At 43.8% G+C, this 18,740-nt stretch overlaps 1 protein-coding gene across 1 annotated transcript in view; it reads left to right on the top strand.

Annotated features, from left to right (window-relative positions):
- The first annotated feature begins 743 nt into the window (after window positions 1-743).
- Window positions 744-18,740, top strand: part of LOC110510319 (pinin-like) — a 24,388-nt gene continuing 6,391 nt past the window's right edge. The window contains exons 1-6 of the mRNA XM_036956537.1: window positions 744-866; window positions 1,796-1,859; window positions 5,139-5,186; window positions 15,661-15,717; window positions 15,845-15,907; window positions 18,521-18,709. Coding sequence (XP_036812432.1) covers window positions 757-866; window positions 1,796-1,859; window positions 5,139-5,186; window positions 15,661-15,717; window positions 15,845-15,907; window positions 18,521-18,709 — 531 coding nt within the window. The 5' untranslated portion in view covers window positions 744-756. The remainder of the gene's footprint in view (window positions 867-1,795; window positions 1,860-5,138; window positions 5,187-15,660; window positions 15,718-15,844; window positions 15,908-18,520; window positions 18,710-18,740) is intronic.

Genomic DNA, 18,740 nt, shown 5'->3' with positions numbered 1-18,740 from the left:
CAATAATAATAACAATAATAATAATAATAACAATAATAACAATACCTATCATAATAACAACACCAATAATAATAACAATAATAATAATAATAACAATAATAACAATACCTATCATAATAACAACACCAATAATAATAACAATAACAATAATAACAACAATAACAATAATAACAACAACAATAACAATAATAATAACAATAATAACAATAATAATAACAACAATAATAATAACAATACCTATCATAATAACAACAATAATAATAATAACAACAATAATAGTTCATAGCCCAGTTATAATGTGTCTTCTGTTGTGTTCTTCAAGTCAAAGACTTACTGTTCTGAGTAAGAAACTGTAAATCTAACTGAAGATTGTAATTTTCAAGTTGTGAAACATGTTAATTACAGTTTGTGTTCAGTGTTTTGTTTACACGATGAAAAATATCACATCAATTAAAATCTGTGTTCCTGACTTTCTGTCTAGTTTCCTATTAAACTAGATTACTCTCACTGGTCTACTGTCAACACTCTGAACAACACCTCTCCCTGGGACACTTCATCATCAATGCCTTCATGACAATAACATCACCATGAAAAAACACATTCCTCAACGCCTAACCAAAGCAACATCCTGTTATCCTGACAAGATAACAGGAAGACAGTAACAGAGGGCAGAATTGTGGTGAGAGAGAGAGGGATGCCCCACAGAGCCCAGATCACACCTCCTCTAGGGTCTGTGATAAATAGGTCAGGATTGGCATGTACGACTCACACTCACTAGTAATGTCCTCAACCCTGATGAATTATCTTGCTGGGGTATCATCTCAGATTTTTGGACAGATCTCTTTAACAAACAGACCAGGGGAAAGGTAAGGGAGATGCTTGGTAATTCAGGACAGATACTTGTCTTTAATAAACAGACCAGGGGAAAGGTAAGAGAGATGCTTGGTCATTCAGGACAGATCTCTTTAACCAACAGACCAGGGGAAAGGTAAGAGAGATGCTTGGTCATTCAGGACAGATACTTGTCTTTAACCAACAGACCAGGGGAAAGGTAAGAGAGATGCTTGGTCATTCAGGACAGATCTCTTTAACCAACAGACCAGGGGAAAGGTAAGAGAGATGCTTGGTCATTCAGGACAGATACTTGTCTTTAACCAGGTCTGTTTGTTAAAGACAAGTAAGTATCTGTCCTGAATGAGAGATGCTTGGTCGTTCAGAACAGATACTTGTCTTTAACCAACAGACCAGGGGAAAAGTAAGAGAGATGCTTGGTCGTTCAGACCACACTAACTATACTGACCTAAAATATAAATGCAACATGCAATAATTTCAACTATTCTACTGAGTCCACATAAGGAAATCAGTAAATTGAAATAAATTCATTAGGCCTTAATCTATGGATTTCATGACTGGGCAGGGGCTCAGCCATGGGTGGGCATAGGCCAACCCACTGGGGAGCCAGGCCCACCCAATCAGAATTAGTTTTTCACCTCAAAAGGGCTTTATTACAGACAGAAATACTCCTCAGCAGGAACAGTGGGTTAACTGCCTGTTCAGGGGCAGAACGGCAGATTTGTACCTTGTCAGCTCGGGGGTTTTAACTTGCAACCTCCCGGTTACTAGTCCAACGCTCTAACCACTAGGCTACCCTGCCACCCCCATATGGAACATTTCTGTAATTGTTTTATTTCAGCTCATGAAACATGGGGCTTTACGTGTTGTGTTTCTATTTTAGTTCAGCGTAGACAATAACCATTCTCCAACTCTTCCCTGTGGACACGCCCCCTCCCTGCAGGAGAAGGATGACGGGTGTGCTCATTCTAACGTTCTGTCTGCTGGGAGCAGCTTTGACTAGTTCAGTAAGTACTGCAGGCAAACCTTACTGTTGAACAGAGTGGTGTAATGGACTGAATATGTGATAACCTAAAGAACCAGTAACTTCTACAGGGATACCTTACCTAGATAATGTAATAATGTATGAGACAATGACATCACGTATGTTATAATAAAATGGAGAATTGGCTCAACTCAAATGTTAATAATCAAAGGTTTTTGGGTGCCGAAGGACCTCTAGTCTAGATGTTCTGCTGTGGTGGACCTCTAGTCTAGATGTTCTACTGTGGAGGACCTCTAGTCAGGATGTTCTATTGTGGTGGACCTCTAGTCTAGATGTTCTGCTGTGGTGGACCTCTAGTCTAGATGTTCTGCTGTGGTGGACCTCTAGTCTATATGTTCTACTGTGGAGGACCTCTAGTCTATATGTTCTACTGTGGAGGACCTCTAGTCTAGATGTTCTGCTGTGGTGGACCTCTAGTCTATATGTTTCTCTGTGATGGACCTCTAGTCTAGATGTCCTACTGTGTTGTCTGTGGTGGACCTCTAGTCTAGATGTTCTACTGTGGTGGACCTCTAGTCTAGATGTCTACTGTGGAGGACCTCTAGTCTAGATGTTCTGCTGTGGTGGACCTCTAGTCTAGATGTTCTACTGTGGTGGACCTCTAGTCTATATGTTCTACTGTGGAGGACCTCTAGTCTAGATGTTCTGCTGTGGTGGACCTCTAGTCTAGATGTTATACTGTGGTGGACCTCTAGTCTAGATGTTCTACTGTGGAGGACCTCTAGTCTAGATGTTCTACTGTGGTGGACCTCTAGTCTAGATGTTCTGCTGTGGTGGACCTCTAGTCTAGATGTTCTGCTGTGGTGGACCTCTAGTCTATATGTTTCTGTGTGATGGACCTCTAGTCTAGATGTTCTACTGTGGAGGACCTCTAGTCTAGATGTTCTGCTGTGGTGGACCTCAAGTCTATATGTTTCTCTGTGGTGGACCTCAAGTCTAGATGTCCTACTGTGTTGTCTGTGGTGGACCTCTAGTCTAGATGTTTCTCTGTGGTGGACCTCTAGTCTAGATGTCCTACTGTGTTGTCTGTGGTGGACCTCTAGTCTAGATGTTCTACTGTGGTGGACCTCTAGTCTAGATGTCCTACTGTGTTGTCTGTGGTGGACCTCTAGTCTAGATGTTCTACTGTGGTGGACCTCTAGTCTAGATGTTCCACTGTGTTGTCTGTGGTGGACCTCTAGTCTAGATGTTCTACTGTGGTGGACCTCTAGTCTAGATGTTCTACTGTGGTGGACCTCTAGTCTAGATGTTCTACTGTGGTGGAGCTCTAGTCTAGATGTTCCTCTGTGGTGGACCTCTAGTCTAGATGTTCTGCTGTGGTGGACCTCTAGTCTAGATGTCTACTGTGTTGTCTGTGGTGGACCTCTAGTCTAGATGTTCCTCTGTGGTGGACCTCTAGTCTAGATGTTCTACTGTGTTGTCTGTGGTGGACCTCTAGTCTAGATGTTCTACTGTGGTGGACCTCTAGTCTAGATGTTCTACTGTGTTGTCTGTGGTGGACCTCTAGTCTAGATGTTCCTCTGTGGTGGACCTCTAGTCTAGATGTTCTACTGTGTTGTCTGTGGTGGACCTCTAGTCTAGATGTTCTACTGTGTTGTCTGTGGAGGACCTCTAGTCTAGATGTTCTGCTGTGGTGGACCTCTAGTCTAGATGTTCTACTGTGGTGGACCTCTAGTCTAGATGTTCTACTGTGGTGGACCTCTAGTCTAGATGTTCTCTGTGTTGTCTGTGGTGGATCTCTAGTCTATATGTTTCTCTGTGGTGGACCTCTAGTCTAGATGTTCCTCTGTGGTGGACCTCTAGTCTAGACGTTCTACTGTGTTGTCTGTGGTGGACCTCTAGCCTAAATGTTCTACTGTGTTGTCTGTGGTGGACCTCTCGTCTAGATGTTCTACTGTGGTGGACCTCTAGCGTAGATGTTCTACTTTGGAGGACCTCTAGTCTAGATGTTCTACTGTGGTGGACCTCTAGTCTAGATGTTCTACTGTGGTGGACCTCTAGTCTAGATGTTCTACTGTGGTGGACCTCTAGTCTAGATGTTCTACTGTGGTGGACCTCTAGTCTAGATGTTCTACTGTGGTGGACCTCTAGTCTAGATGTTCTACTGTGGTGGACCTCTAGTCTAGATGTTCTACTGTGGTGGACCTCTAGTCTAGATGTTCTACTGTGGCGGACCTCTAGTCTAGATGTTCTACTGTGGTGGACCTCTAGTCTAGATGTTCTACTGTGGAGGACCTCTTGTCTAGATGTTCTACTGTGGAGGACCTCTTGTCTAGATGTTCTACTGTGGAGGACCTTTAGTCTAGATGTTCTACTGTGGTGGACCTCTAGTCTAGATGTTCTACTGTGGAGGACCTCTAGTCTAGATGTTCTACTGTGGTGGAGCTCTAGTCTACATGTTCTACTGTGGTGGACCTCTAGTCTAGATGTTCTACTGTGGAGGACCTCTAGTCTAGATGTTCTACTGTGGAGGACCTCTAGTCTAGATGTTCTACTGTGGAGGACCTCTAGTCTAGATGTTCTACTGTGGTGGACCTCTAGTCTAGATGTTCTACTGTGGTGGACCTCTAGTCTAGATGTTCTACTGTGGAGGACCTCTAGTCTAGATGTTCTACTGTGGTGGAGCTCTAGTCTAGATGTTCTACTGTGGTGGACCTCTAGTCTAGATGTTCTACTGTGGTGGACCTCTAGTCTAGATGTTCTACTGTGGTGGACCTCTAGTCTAGATGTTCTACTGTGGAGGACCTCTAGTCTAGATGTTCTACTGTGGAGGACCTCTAGTCTAGATGTTCTACTGTGGTGGACCTCTAGTCTAGATGTTCTACTGTGGTGGACCTCTAGTCTAGATGTTCTACTGTGGTGGACCTCTTGTCTAGATGTTCTACTGTGGTGGACCTCTAGTCTAGATGTTCTACTGTGGTGGACCTCTAGTCTAGATGTTCTACTGTGGAGGACCTCTAGTCTAGATGTTCTACTGTGGTGGAGCTTATTATTACATTATTACATGTGTTATACTTTAATGAAATGTGTTGTTATTCTGAGTTTGGATGTTTCAGCCTCACATAGAGAGATGGTGTCTTTCCTATCTGTCCTTCTATACACTGTTTAATATGTCTGGTATTAATGTTACTTGGGCATCAGGTGAACATTTAGTATTTATTTTACCTTTAATTTAATCAGATTTAAACGTTGAATTTCTCTCGTTGAGTTTCTCTTCTACAATAACGACCTGACTTTACAGGTCCCTCAGTATGATGTCACGGATGAGCTACCCCCACAGAGAGAGATGGTGAGTTTCACCAGTCCATATTCTACATGTTCCCTCCCTCCCCTGATGGTGAGTTTCACCAGTCCATATTCTACATGTTCCCTCCCTCCCCTATACTCTAGTTAAGTGCAGCAAATATAGACCTTGTGTAAAGGACAGCACCCTGCTTGCATAGCGAGTACCACTTCCTCCCCACGAACTCAGGACCTCAGCCTTGGTAGCGCAGGTGACCGCCCTCCTGAAGCGTCTCACCAGTCAGCGAGTCAGACAAGTGGCGCCACTTCAGACTGAGGAGTACGTCTCCACACATCCCCATGTGATACATTAGGAGCTGTAGCTTTCTCAAAACAAAGCAGCACGCCTTGTCGTTACCTGCACGTTAACATGGTAGTATGTCGCAGTTGAAAAATTAACTACTTCTCCTAGTTTTTTAAGGAAACATTTTTCTGTTGAAAATGCCTAACCACTTGTATGATCTAGTAGCATACACATCAACCAGATAGACATACCCGACACGCCACTATGGGTTTCTCCACTTTACCCAAACCAAAAACAGATTTAATATGTTGCTCAGTTACGTATAGACACCTATCTGTTATATATAGACCCCATTCTGTTATATACAGACCCCTTTCTGTTATGTCTAGACCCCTTTCTGTCTTTGAAAACATTTCCACGCAAATTGGTGGGAGAACAGTTCTCATACACCACTAGCATGTCGGCATTTCCCTTTAGGATTCACTTTTGGATTTTAAGGCTCTTTATTCAAATGTTTATTATCATCAAAAAAAATAAACTGCGTTATACATCCACCTAAAACCAGTAAAATGTCTCTTTAACGATGTTCTGCTACATCCTGTTAATGAGCGTCAGCGTTATAGCTAACGACGGCTGCATCCAAAATAGGTGTTTTAAATCACAACCAAATATCATCTTAGCGACTGTTCAAGCAATAATCAAAACCAGTCGTGTCCCCCCCCCCACCCCCCCACCCCAAGAAGTGATTTTGTTTAGAAGTAGTAAAAATGTTGATCTAGACTATGTTGATAAAAGTTGCATCTGTACGTGACGTCGGTCTGTTGTGTAAAAATAACAACATGACCCTATAGAGCCCTGTCATTATGCAGAGTTATGTTACTTAGGGGGAAAATAACAACAGGACCCTATAGAGCCCTGTCATTATGCAGAGTTATGTTACTTAGGGGGAAAATAACAACAGGACCCTATAGAGCCCTGTCATTATGCAGAGTTATGTTACTTAGGGGGAAAATAACAACAGGACCCTATAGAGCCCTGTCATTATGCAGAGTTATGTTACTTAGGGGGGAAATAACAACAGGACCCTATAGAGCCCTGTCATTATGCAGAGTTATGTTACTTAGGGGGAAAATAACAACAGGACCCTATAGAGCCCTGTCATTATGCAGAGTTATGTTACTTAGGGGGAAAATAACAACAGGACCCTATAGAGCCCTGTCATTATGCAGAGTTATGTTACTTAGGGGGAAAATAACAACAGGACCCTATAGAGCCCTGTCATTATGCAGAGTTATGTTACTTAGGGGGAAAATAACAACAGGACCCTATAGAGCCCTGTCATTATGCAGAGTTATGTTACTTAGGGGGAAAATAACAACAGGACCCTATAGAGCCCTGTCATTATGCAGAGTTATGTTACTTAGGGGGAAAATAACAACAGGACCCTATAGAGCCCTGTCATTATGCAGAGTTATGTTACTTAGGGGGAAAATAACAACAGGACCCTATAGAGCCCTGTCATTATGCAGAGTTATGTTACTTAGGGGGAAAATAACAACAGGACCCTATAGAGCCCTGTCATTATGCAGAGTTATGTTACTTAGGGGGAAAATAACAACAGGACCCTATAGAGCCCTGTCATTATGCAGAGTTATGTTACTTAGGGGGAAAATAACAACAGGACCCTATAGAGCCCTGTCATTATGCAGAGTTATGTTACTTAGGGGGAAAATAACAACAGGACCCTATAGAGCCCTGTCATTATGCAGAGTTATGTTACTTAGGGGGAAAATAACAACAGGACCCTATAGAGCCCTGTCATTATGCAGAGTTATGTTACTTAGGGGGAAAATAACAACAGGACCCTATAGAGCCCTGTCATTATGCAGAGTTATGTTACTTAGGGGGAAAATAACAACAGGACCCTATAGAGCCCTGTCATTATGCAGAGTTATGTTACTTAGGGGGAAAATAACAACAGGACCCTATAGAGCCCTGTCATTATGCAGAGTTATGTTACTTAGGGGGAAATAACAACAGGACCCTATAGAGCCCTGTCATTATGCAGAGTTATGTTACTTAGGAGGAAAATAACAACAGGACCCTATAGAGCCCTGTCATTATGCAGAGTTATGTTACTTAGGGGGAAAATAACAACAGGACCCTATAGAGCCCTGTCATTATGCAGAGTTATGTTACTTAGGGGAAAAATAACAACAGGACCCTATAGAGCCCTGTCATTATGCAGAGTTATGTTACTTAGGGGGAAATAACAACAGGACCCTATAGAGCCCTGTCATTATGCAGAGTTATGTTACTTAGGAGGAAAATAACAACAGGACCCTATAGAGCCCTGTCATTATGCAGAGTTATGTTACTTAGGGGGAAAATAACAACAGGACCCTATAGAGCCCTGTCATTATGCAGAGTTATGTTACTTAGGGGAAAAATAACAACAGGACCCTATAGAGCCCTGTCATTATGCAGAGTTATGTTACTTAGGGGGAAAATAACAACAGGACCCTATAGAGCCCTGTCATTATGCAGAGTTATGTTACTTAGGGGGAAAATAACAACAGGACCCTATAGAGCCCTGTCATTATGCAGAGTTATGTTACTTAGGGGGAAAATAACAACAGGACCCTATAGAGCCCTGTCATTATGCAGAGTTATGTTACTTAGGGGGAAAATAACAACAGGACCCTATAGAGCCCTGTCATTATGCAGAGTTATGTTACTTAGGGGGAAAATAACAACAGGACCCTATAGAGCCCTGTCATTATGCAGAGTTATGTTACTTAGGGGGAAAATAACAACAGGACCCTATAGAGCCCTGTCATTATGCAGAGTTATGTTACTTAGGGGGAAAATAACAACAGGACCCTATAGAGCCCTGTCATTATGCAGAGTTATGTTACTTAGGGGGAAAATAACAACAGGACCCTATAGAGCCCTGTCATTATGCAGAGTTATGTTACTTAGGGGGAAAATAACATTTAGCTTTAAAAAACATTGTCTCTACTCTTACTAAAGCTCTCATTTGACTCTACTATTTATATATATATATATATATATATATATATATATATATATATATATATATATATATATATACATACATATATATACACTGTGTATATTTACTATAAATATATGAATATATGAATTGTGCGTAAATAGTGCTTCTGTTGACTATTGTTGTCTTTCCAATATACAGAGCAAGTATTCAGACTCCTTGACTTTTTCCACATTTTGTTACGTTACAGCATTATTCTAACATTGATTAAATATTTTTGTCCCGCTCATCTACACACAATACCATATAATTACAAAAGAAACCACAGTTTTTTTTAAATGTTTTGCAAAAATAAAATAATAAACTGAAATATCCCATTTACATAAGCATTCGGACACTTTACTCAGTACTTTGTTGAAGCACCTTTGGCAGCGATTATAGTCTCCAGTCTTCTTGGGTATGACGCAACAAGCTTGGGACACCTGTATTTGGGGAGTTTCTCCCATTCTTCTCTGCAGATCCTCTCAAGCTCTGTCAGGTTGGATGTGGAGCGTTGATGCACAGCTATTTTCAGGTCTCTCCAGAGATGTTCGATCAGGTTCAAGTCCGGGCTCTGGCTGGGCCACTCAATGACTTTCAAAGACTTGTCCCGAAGCCACTCCTGTGTTGTCTTGGCTGTGTGCTAAGGGGTGTTGTCCTATCGGAAGGTGAACCATCGCCCCAGTCTGAGGTCCTGAGCGCTCTGGAGCAGGTTTTCATCAAGGATCTCTATGTATTTTTCTATGTTCATCTTTCCCTCGATCCTGACTAGTCTCCCAGTCCCTGCTGCTGAAAAACATCCCCCTCGCATGCCACCACCATGCTTCACCGTAGGGATGGTGCCAGGTTTCCTCCAGACGTGACCCTTGGCATTCAGGCCAAAAAGTTCAATCTTGGTTTCATTAGTCTAGAACATCTTGTTTCTCATGGTCTGAGAGTCCTTTAGGTGCCTTTTGGCAAACTCCAAGCGGGCAGTCATGTGTCTTTTACTGAGGAGTGGCTTCCGTCTGGCCACTCTACCATAAAGGCCAGAATGGTGGAGTGCTGCAGAGATGGTTGTCCTTTTGGAAGGTTCTCCCAATTACACAGAGGAACTCTAGAGTTCTGTCAGAGTAACCATCGGCCCTTCTCCCCCGATTGCTTAGTTTGGCCGGGCGTCCAGCTCTAGGAAGAGTCTTGGTGGTTCCAAACTTCTTCGATTTAAGAATGATGGAGGCCCCTGTTTTCTTGGGGACCTTCAATGCTGCAGAAATGTTTTGGTAACCTTCCCCAGATCTGTGCCTCGACACAATCCTGTCTCGGAGCTCTACGGACAATTCCTTCAACCTCATGGCTTGGTTTTTGCTCTGACATGCACTGTCAACTGTGGAACCTTGTATAGACAGGTGTGTTTCTTTCCAAATCATGTCCAATCAATTGAATTTACCACAGGTGGACTCTGATCAAGTTGTAGAAACACCTCAATAATGATCAATGGAAACAGAATGCACCTGAGCTCAATTTAGAGTGTCATAGCAAAGGGTCTGAATACTTACAGTACATAAATAAAGTATATACACATTACATACATGCAGTACCAGTCAAAAGTTTGGACACTCCTACTCATTCAAGTGTTTTACTGATTTTGTACAAATTTCTAGATACCTGTTTTTGCTTTGTCATTATGGGGTATTGTGTGTAGATTGATGAGGGGAAGAAATTATTGAATCCATTTTAGAATTAGGCTGTAACGTAACTGAATGTGGAAAAAGGGAAGGGGTCTGAATAATTTCTGCACTGTATATATCATTTTATTTAAAATGTTGAATTGAATGTATTATTTTAGGTTGTTTTTGTCTAGTACTGTTGTGTACTTTGTAATATATGTTTTTGTTTTACGTGGACCCCAGGTAGAGTACCTGCTACGTGTTCAGTAGTTAATGGACCCCAGGAAGAGTAGCTGCTACATGTTCAGTAGTTAATGGACCCCAGGAAGAGTAGCTGCTACATGTTCAGTAGTTAATGGACCCCAGGAAGAGTAGCTGCTACGTGTTCAGTAGTTAATGGACCCCAGGAAGAGTAGCTGCATGTTCAGTAGTTAACGAACCCCAGGAAGAGTAGCTGCTGTTCAGAAGTTAACGGACCCCAGGAAGAGTAGCTGCTACATGTTCAGTAGTTATTGGACCCCAGGTAGAGTAGCTGCTACATATTCAGTAGTTAATGGACCCCAGGAAGAGTAGCTGCTACATGTTCAGTAGTTATTGGACCCTAGGAAGAGTAGCTGCTACATGTTCAGTAGTTATTGGACCCCAGGTAGAATAGCTGCTACATGTTCAGTAGTTAATGGACCCCAGGTAGAGTAGCTGCTACATGTTCAGTAGTTAATGGACCATAGGAAGAGTAGCTGCTACATGTTCAGTAGTTAATGGACCCCAGGTAGAGTAGCTGCTACATGTTCAGTAGTTAATGGACCCCAGGTAGAATAGCTGTTACATGTTCAGTAGTTAATGGACCATAGGAAGAGTAGCTGCTACATGTTCAGTAGTTATTGGACCCTAGGAAGAGTAGCTGCTACATGTTCAGTAGTTAATGGACCCCAGGAAGAGTAGCTGCTACATGTTCAGTAGTTAATGGACCCCAGGAAGAGTAGCTGCTACATGTTAATGGACCCCAGGAAGAGTAGATGCTACGTGTTCAGTAGTTAATGGACCCCAGGAAGAGTTACTGCTGCATGTTCAGTAGTTAATGGACCCCAGGAAGAGTAGCTGCTACATGTTCAGTAGTTAATGGACCCCAGGAAGAGTAGCTGCTACATGTTCAGTAGTTAATGGACCCCAGGAAGAGTAGCTGCTACATGTTAATGGACCCCAGGAAGAGTAGCTGCTACATGTGCAGTAGTTAATGGACCCCAGGAAGAGTAGCTGCTGCATGTTCAGTAGTTAATGGACCCCAGGAAGAGTAGCTGCTACATGTTCAGTAGTTAATGGACCCCAGGAAGAGAAGCTGCTACATGTTCAGTAGTTAATGGACCCCAGGTAGAGTAGCTGCTACATGTTCAGTAGTTATTGGACCCTAGGAAGAGTAGCTGCTACATGTTCAGTAGTTAATGGATCCCAGGTAGAGTAGCTGCTACATGTTCAGTAGTTAATGGACCCCAGGAAGAGTAGCTGCTACATGTTAATGGACCCCAGGTAGAGTAGCTGCTACATGTTCAGTAGTTAATGGTTCCCAGGAAGAGTAGCTGCTACATGTTCAGTAGTTATTGGACCCTAGGAAGAGTAGCTGCTACATGTTCAGTAGTTAATGGATCCCAGGTAGAGTAGCTGCTACATGTTCAGTAGTTAATGGACCCCAGGAAGAGTAGCTGCTACATGTTCAGTAGTTAATGAACCCCAGGAAGAGTAGCTGCTGCATGTTCAGTAGTTATTGGACCCGAGGAAGAGTAGCTGCTACATGTTCAGTAGTTAATGGACCCCAGGAAGAGTAGCTGGTACGTGTTTCTGCAGTTAATGGACCCCAGGAAGAGCAACTGCTGCATGGTCAGTAATTAATGGACTCCAGGTAGAGTAGCTGCTACATGTTCAGTAGTTAATGGACCCCAGGAAGAGTAGCTGCTACATGTTCAGTAGTTAATGGACCCCAGGAAGAGTTTCCTGCATGTTCAGTAGTTAATGGACCCCAGGAAGAGTAGTTGCTGCATGTTCAGTAGTTAATGGACCCCAGGAAGAGTAGCTGCTCCATGTTAATGGACCCCAGGAAGAGTAGCTGCTACATGTTCAGTAGTTAATGGACCCCAGGAAGAGTAGCTGCTACATGTTCAGTAGTTAATGGACCCCAGGTAGAGTAGCTGCTACATGTTCAGTAGTTATTGGACCCCAGGTAGAGTACCTGCTACATGTTCAGTAGTTAATGGACCCCAGGAAGAGTAGCTGCTACATGTTCAGTAGTTATTGGACCCCAGGAAGAGTAGCTGCTACATGTTAATGGTTCCCAGGAAGAGTAGCTGCTACATGTTAATGGTTCCCAGGAAGAGTAGCTGCTACATGTTCAGTAGTTAATGGACCCTAGGAAGAGTAGCTGCTACATGTTCAGTAGTTAATGGACCCCAGGAAGAGTAGCTGCTACATGTTCAGTAGTTAATGGACCCCAGGAAGAGTAGCTGCTACATGTTCAGTAGTTAATGGACCCCAGGAAGAGTAGCTGCTGCATGTTCAGTAGTTAATGGACCCCAGGTAGAGTAGCTGCTACATGTTCAGTAGTTAATGGACCCCAGGTAGAGTAGCTGCTACATGTTCAGTAGTTAATGGACCCCAGGAAGAGTAGCTGCTACATGTTCAGTAGTTAATGGACCCCAGGTAGAGTAGCTGCTACATGTTCAGTAGTTAATGGACCCCAGGTAGAGTAGCTGCTACATGTTCAGTAGTTAATGTACCCCAGGAAGAGTAGCTGCTACATGTTCAGTAGTTAATGGACCCCAGGAAGAGTAGCTGCTGCATGTTAATGAACCCCAGGAAGAGTAGCTGCTGCATGTTCAGTAGTTAATCGACCCCAGGAAGAGTAGCTGCTACATGTTCAGTAGTTAATGGACCCCAGGTAGAGTAGCTGCTACATGTTCAGTAGTTAATGGACCCCAGGTAGAGTAGCTGCTACATGTTCAGTAGTTATTGGACCCCAGGTAGAGTAGCTGCTACATGTTCAGTAGTTAATGGACCATAGGAAGAGTAGCTGCTACATGTTCAGTAGTTAATGGTTCCCAGGAAGAGTAGCTGCTACATGTTCAGTAGTTATTGGACCCTAGGAAGAGTAGCTGCTACATGTTCAGTAGTTAATGGATCCCAGGTAGAGTAGCTGCTACATGTTCAGTAGTTAATGGACCCCAGGAAGAGTAGCTGCTACATGTTCAGTAGTTAATGAACCCCAGGAAGAGTAGCTGCTGCATGTTCAGTAGTTATTGGACCCGAGGAAGAGTAGCTGCTACATGTTCAGTAGTTAATGGACCCCAGGAAGAGTAGCTGGTACGTGTTTCTGCAGTTAATGGACCCCAGGAAGAGCAACTGCTGCATGGTCAGTAATTAATGGACTCCAGGTAGAGTAGCTGCTACATGTTCAGTAGTTAATGGACCCCAGGAAGAGTAGCTGCTACATGTTCAGTAGTTAATGGACCCCAGGAAGAGTTTCCTGCATGTTCAGTAGTTAATGGACCCCAGGAAGAGTAGTTGCTGCATGTTCAGTAGTTAATGGACCCCAGGAAGAGTAGCTGCTCCATGTTAATGGACCCCAGGAAGAGTAGCTGCTACATGTTCAGTAGTTAATGGACCCCAGGAAGAGTAGCTGCTACATGTTCAGTAGTTAATGGACCCCAGGTAGAGTAGCTGCTACATGTTCAGTAGTTATTGGACCCCAGGTAGAGTAGCTGCTACATGTTCAGTAGTTAATGGACCCCAGGAAGAGTAGCTGCTACATGTTCAGTAGTTATTGGACCCCAGGTAGAGTAGCTGCTACATGTTCAGTAGTTAATGGACCCCAGGTAGAGTAGCTGCTACATGTTAATGGACCCCAGGAAGAGTAGCTGCTACATGTTCAGTAGTCAATGGACCCCAGGTAGAGTAGCTGCATGTTCAGTAGTTAATGGACCCCAGGAAGAGTAGCTGCTGCATGTTCAGTAGTTAATGGACCCCAGGAAGAGTAGCTGCTACATGTTCAGTAGTCAATGGACCCCAGGTAGAGTAGCTGCATGTTCAGTAGTTAATGGACCCCAGGAAGAGTAGCTGCTGCATGTTCAGTAGTTAATGGACCCCAGGAAGAGTAGCTTCTACATGTTCAGTAGTTAATGGACCCCAGGAAGAGTAGCTGCTGCATGTTCAGTAGTTAATGGACCCCAGGAAGAGTAGCTGCTACATGTTCAGTAGTTAATGGACCCCAGGAAGAGTAGCTGCTACATGTTCAGTAGTTAATGGACCCCAGGAAGAGTAGCTGCTCCATGTTAATGGACCCCAGGTAGAGTAGCTGCTGCATGTTCAGTAGTTAATGGACCCCAGGAAGAGTAGCTGCTACATGTTCAGTAGTTAATGGACCCCAGGTAGAGTAGCTGCTACATGTACAGTAGTTAATGGGGATCCTAATCAACTAAACCAGGGAAAGAGGTTATCCTAGTCAGTTGTGCAACAGATTTCCTTCAACTGAAATGTGTCTTCCACATTTAACCCCTCTGAATCAGAGAGGTGAGGGGGGGGGGGGGGGTTGCCTTAATCGACATCCACGTCTTCGGCGCCCGGGGAACAGTGGGTTAACCGCATTGTTCAGAGGCAGAATGACAGATTTTTACCTTGTCACCTCGGGGATTCGATCCAGCAAACTAAACTCTAATGTAATCTATTATAAACAATGTGGTTTTTCCTTAAATGTGTTTCTAGTTAGGCGCCTTCACACCTTAGCCCATGGCTAAGAACCTCTTGTTCACACTTGTACATTATAAAGTGGGCTAGCACCAAACTTTACCCATGGCTAAGAGCCTCCTTAGTTAACAAATGCTTGCGTGAACACAGGATAAGTTAGCACGGGGCCAGGGCTAAGATAGCCCAGGGCTAAGAACTAAGCAGTGTGAAAAGGTCTATTCAGAGCTGGCTGCTAACGGGTCCACATAGGGAAGCTAACGTTGAATGAGAGGGATTACCATGGCTACCAGCTAGCTGGATAATGGTTCATATTGTTAGTTTCTAAGCTAGCAGACTTTCATAAACTAATATAAACACAACGTAACAATATATTTACCGGCTCTGATAATAATATTCTCTCACATATGGTCCTTGGACACTCGTCTCCCTTGAAACAATTGTTTAAGAAATGCGATTCTATTCCCGTGTACATGACTTGAGGATCTACATTTCTTAACGGTTATTGAGAAGAGAAGCAACCGTCAGAACATCAAAACAGGCGCGGGGCGGCCTCTCGTAGATAAACTAGTATGACACCATTTTAGTTTCATTAGGAAAAACATCAACTCTAACTCCTCCTCATCACATAAAATAACCCAAAATATTAATGTGTGTGTGTGTGTGTGTGTGTGTGTGTGTGTGTGTGTGTGTGTGTGTGTGTGTGTGTGTGTGTGTGTGTGTGTGTGTGTGTGTGTGTGTGTGTGTGTGTGTGTGTGTGTGTGTGTGTGTGTGTGTGTGTGTGTAATCTAGAATCTGTGTATTCTTGTAGTCTGAACAGGTCGTTCAGTATGGTACCTTGGACCAGTTTCCCCTACAGAGAGAGATGGTGAGTTTCACCAATTCTAGCCTACTAACTAACTGAATTCCTTGTTGTGTGTGAATGAATATCATAACTGTATCCCTGTGTGTGTGTGTGTGTGTGTGTGTGTGTGTGTGTGTGTGTGTTGAACCAGGTTCCTCAGGTGTCTCAGACAGACATTCTGGATCAGATGATCCCTCCACAACTCAACCCTCAGGTGAGGAGAGCTAGTACCTCAGGTAGACCAGGTGACTAGTCGAACTAGATGACCAGTTGGACTAGATGACCAGGTAGACCAGGTGAACTAGATGACCAGTTGGACTAGATGACCAGGTGACTAGTTGAACTAGATGACCAGGTAGACCAGGTGACTAGTTGTACTAGATGACCAGGTAGACCAGGTGAACTAGATGACCAGGTAGACCAGGTGACTAGTTGAACTAGATGACCAGGTGACTAGTTGAACTAGATGACCAGGTAGACCAGGTGACCAGTTGAACTAGATGACCAGGTGACTAGTTGAACTAGATGACCAGGTAGACCAGGTGAACTAGATGACCAGTTGGACTAGATGACCAGGTGACTAGTTGTACTAGATGACCAGGTAGACCAGGTGAACTAGATGACCAGTTGGACTAGATGACCAGGTGACTAGTTGAACTAGATGACCAGGTAGACCAGGTGACTAGTTGTACTAGATGACCAGGTAGACCAGGTGAACTAGATGACCAGGTAGACCAGGTGACTAGTTGAACTAGATGACCAGGTGACTAGTTGAACTAGATGACCAGGTAGACCAGGTGACCAGTTGAACTAGATGACCAGGTGACTAGTTGAACTAGATGACCAGGTAGACCAGGTGACTAGTTGAACTAGATGACCAGGTGACTACTTGTACTAGATGACCAGGTGACTAGTTGAACTAGATGACCAGGTAGACCAGGTGACTAGTTGAACTAGATGACCAGGTGACTAGTTGTACTAGATTACCAGGTGACTAGTTGGACTAGATGACCAGGTAGACCAGGTGAACTAGATGACCAGTTGGACTAGATGACCAGGTGACTAGTTGTACTAGATGACCAGGTGACTAGTTGAACTAGATGACCAGGTAGACCAGGTGACCAGTTGAACTAGATGACCAGGTAGACCAGGTGACTAGTTGAACTAGATGACCAGGTGACTAGTTGAACTGGATGACCAGGTAGACCAGGTGACTAGTTGGACTAGATGACCAGGTAGACCAGGTGACTAGTTGGACTAGATGACCAGGTAGAACAGGTGACTAGTTGAACTAGATAACCAGGTGACTAGTTGAACTGGATGACCAGGTAGACCAGGTGACTAGTTGGACTAGATGACCAGGTAGAACAGGTGACTAGTTGAACTAGATGACCAGGTGACTAGTTGAACTGGATGACCAGGTAGACCAGGTGACTAGTTGGACTAGATGACCAGGTAGACCAGGTGACTAGTTGGACTAGATGACCAGGTAGACCAGTTGACCAGTTGAACTAGATGACCAGCTAGAGCAGGTGACTAGTTGGACTAGATGATCAGGTAGAACAGGTGACTAGTTGAACTAGATGACCAGGTGACTACTTGAACTTGATGACCAGGTAGACCAGGTGACTAGTTGAACTAGATGACCAGGTAGACCAGGTGACTAGTTTAACTAGAAGACCAGGTGACCAGTTGAACTAGATGACCAGGTAACTAGTTAAACTAGGTAACCAGTAAGACCAGTTGACTAATTGAACTAAATGACCAGGTAGAACAGGTGACTAGTTGAACTAGATGACCAGGTGACTAGTTGAAATAGATGACCAGGTGACTAGTTGGAATAGATGACCAGGTAGACCAGGTGACTAGTTGAACTAGATGACCAGGTAGAACAGGTGACTAGTTGAACTAGATGAACAGGTGACTAGTTGAACTAGATGACCAGGTAGACCAGGTGACCAGTTGAACTAGATGACCAGGTAGACCAGGTGACTAGTTGAACTAGATGAACAGGTGACTAGTTGAACTAGATGACCAGGTAGACCAGGTGACTAGTTGAACTAGATGACCAGGTAGAACAGGTGACTAGTTGAACTAGATGACCAGGTAGAACAGGTGACTAGTTGAACTAGATGAACAGGTAGACCAGGTGACCAGTTGAACTGGATGAACAGGTAGACCAGGTGACCAGTTGAACTAGATGACCAGGTAGACCAGGTGACCAGTTGAACTAGATGACCAGGTAGACCAGGTGACTAGTTGAACTAGATGACCAGGTGACAAGTTGGACTAGATGACCAGGTAGACCAGGTGACTAGTTGAACTAGACGACCAGTTAGTGAACTAGTTGAAATGGTAGAAGAAGTGACTAGTAGGTTTAAAACTCATGTCCTTGCATTTCTAGATGCAAAGTTAGGGAACCACTGAACAAGATGACCAGGTAACTAGTTGAACTAGATAACCAGGTGACTAGTTGAACTAGTTGAAATGGTAGACAAAGTGACTAGTAGGTTTAAAACTCATGTTCTTGCATTTCTAGATGCAAAGTTAGGGAACCACTGAACAAGATGACAAGGTAACTAGTTGTACTAGATGACCAGGTAACTCGTTTACTAGATGAACAGGTAACTAGTTGTACTAGATGACCAGGTAACTAGTTGTACTAGATGACCAGGTAACTAGTTGTACTAGATGACCAGGTAACTAGTTGTACTAGATAACCAGGTAACTAGTTGTACTAGATAACCAGGTAACTAGTTGTACTAGATGACCAGGTAAACTAACAGACTGTCTTCACCGGTTGTGTTCCTCCTCCTCACCTCAACAGGTCACCGTACTACCACAGGTGCCAGGGAACCAGGTAGACCACACCCCCCCCTGGAACTCCTCCTCCTCACCTCAACAGGTCTCTGACCTACCACAGCTGCCAGGGAACCAGGTAGACCACACACCCCCCTGGAACTCCTCCTCCTCACCGCAACAGATCTCTGACCTACCACAGCTGCCAGGGAACCAGGTAGACCACCCCCCCCCCCGCCCCCCTGGAA

Source organism: Oncorhynchus mykiss, chromosome 21, assembly GCF_013265735.2.
Source record: "Oncorhynchus mykiss isolate Arlee chromosome 21, USDA_OmykA_1.1, whole genome shotgun sequence".
In the NCBI taxonomy this organism is placed as follows: domain Eukaryota; kingdom Metazoa; phylum Chordata; class Actinopteri; order Salmoniformes; family Salmonidae; genus Oncorhynchus; species Oncorhynchus mykiss.
This window is presented reverse-complemented; position numbering and strand designations above follow the sequence as displayed.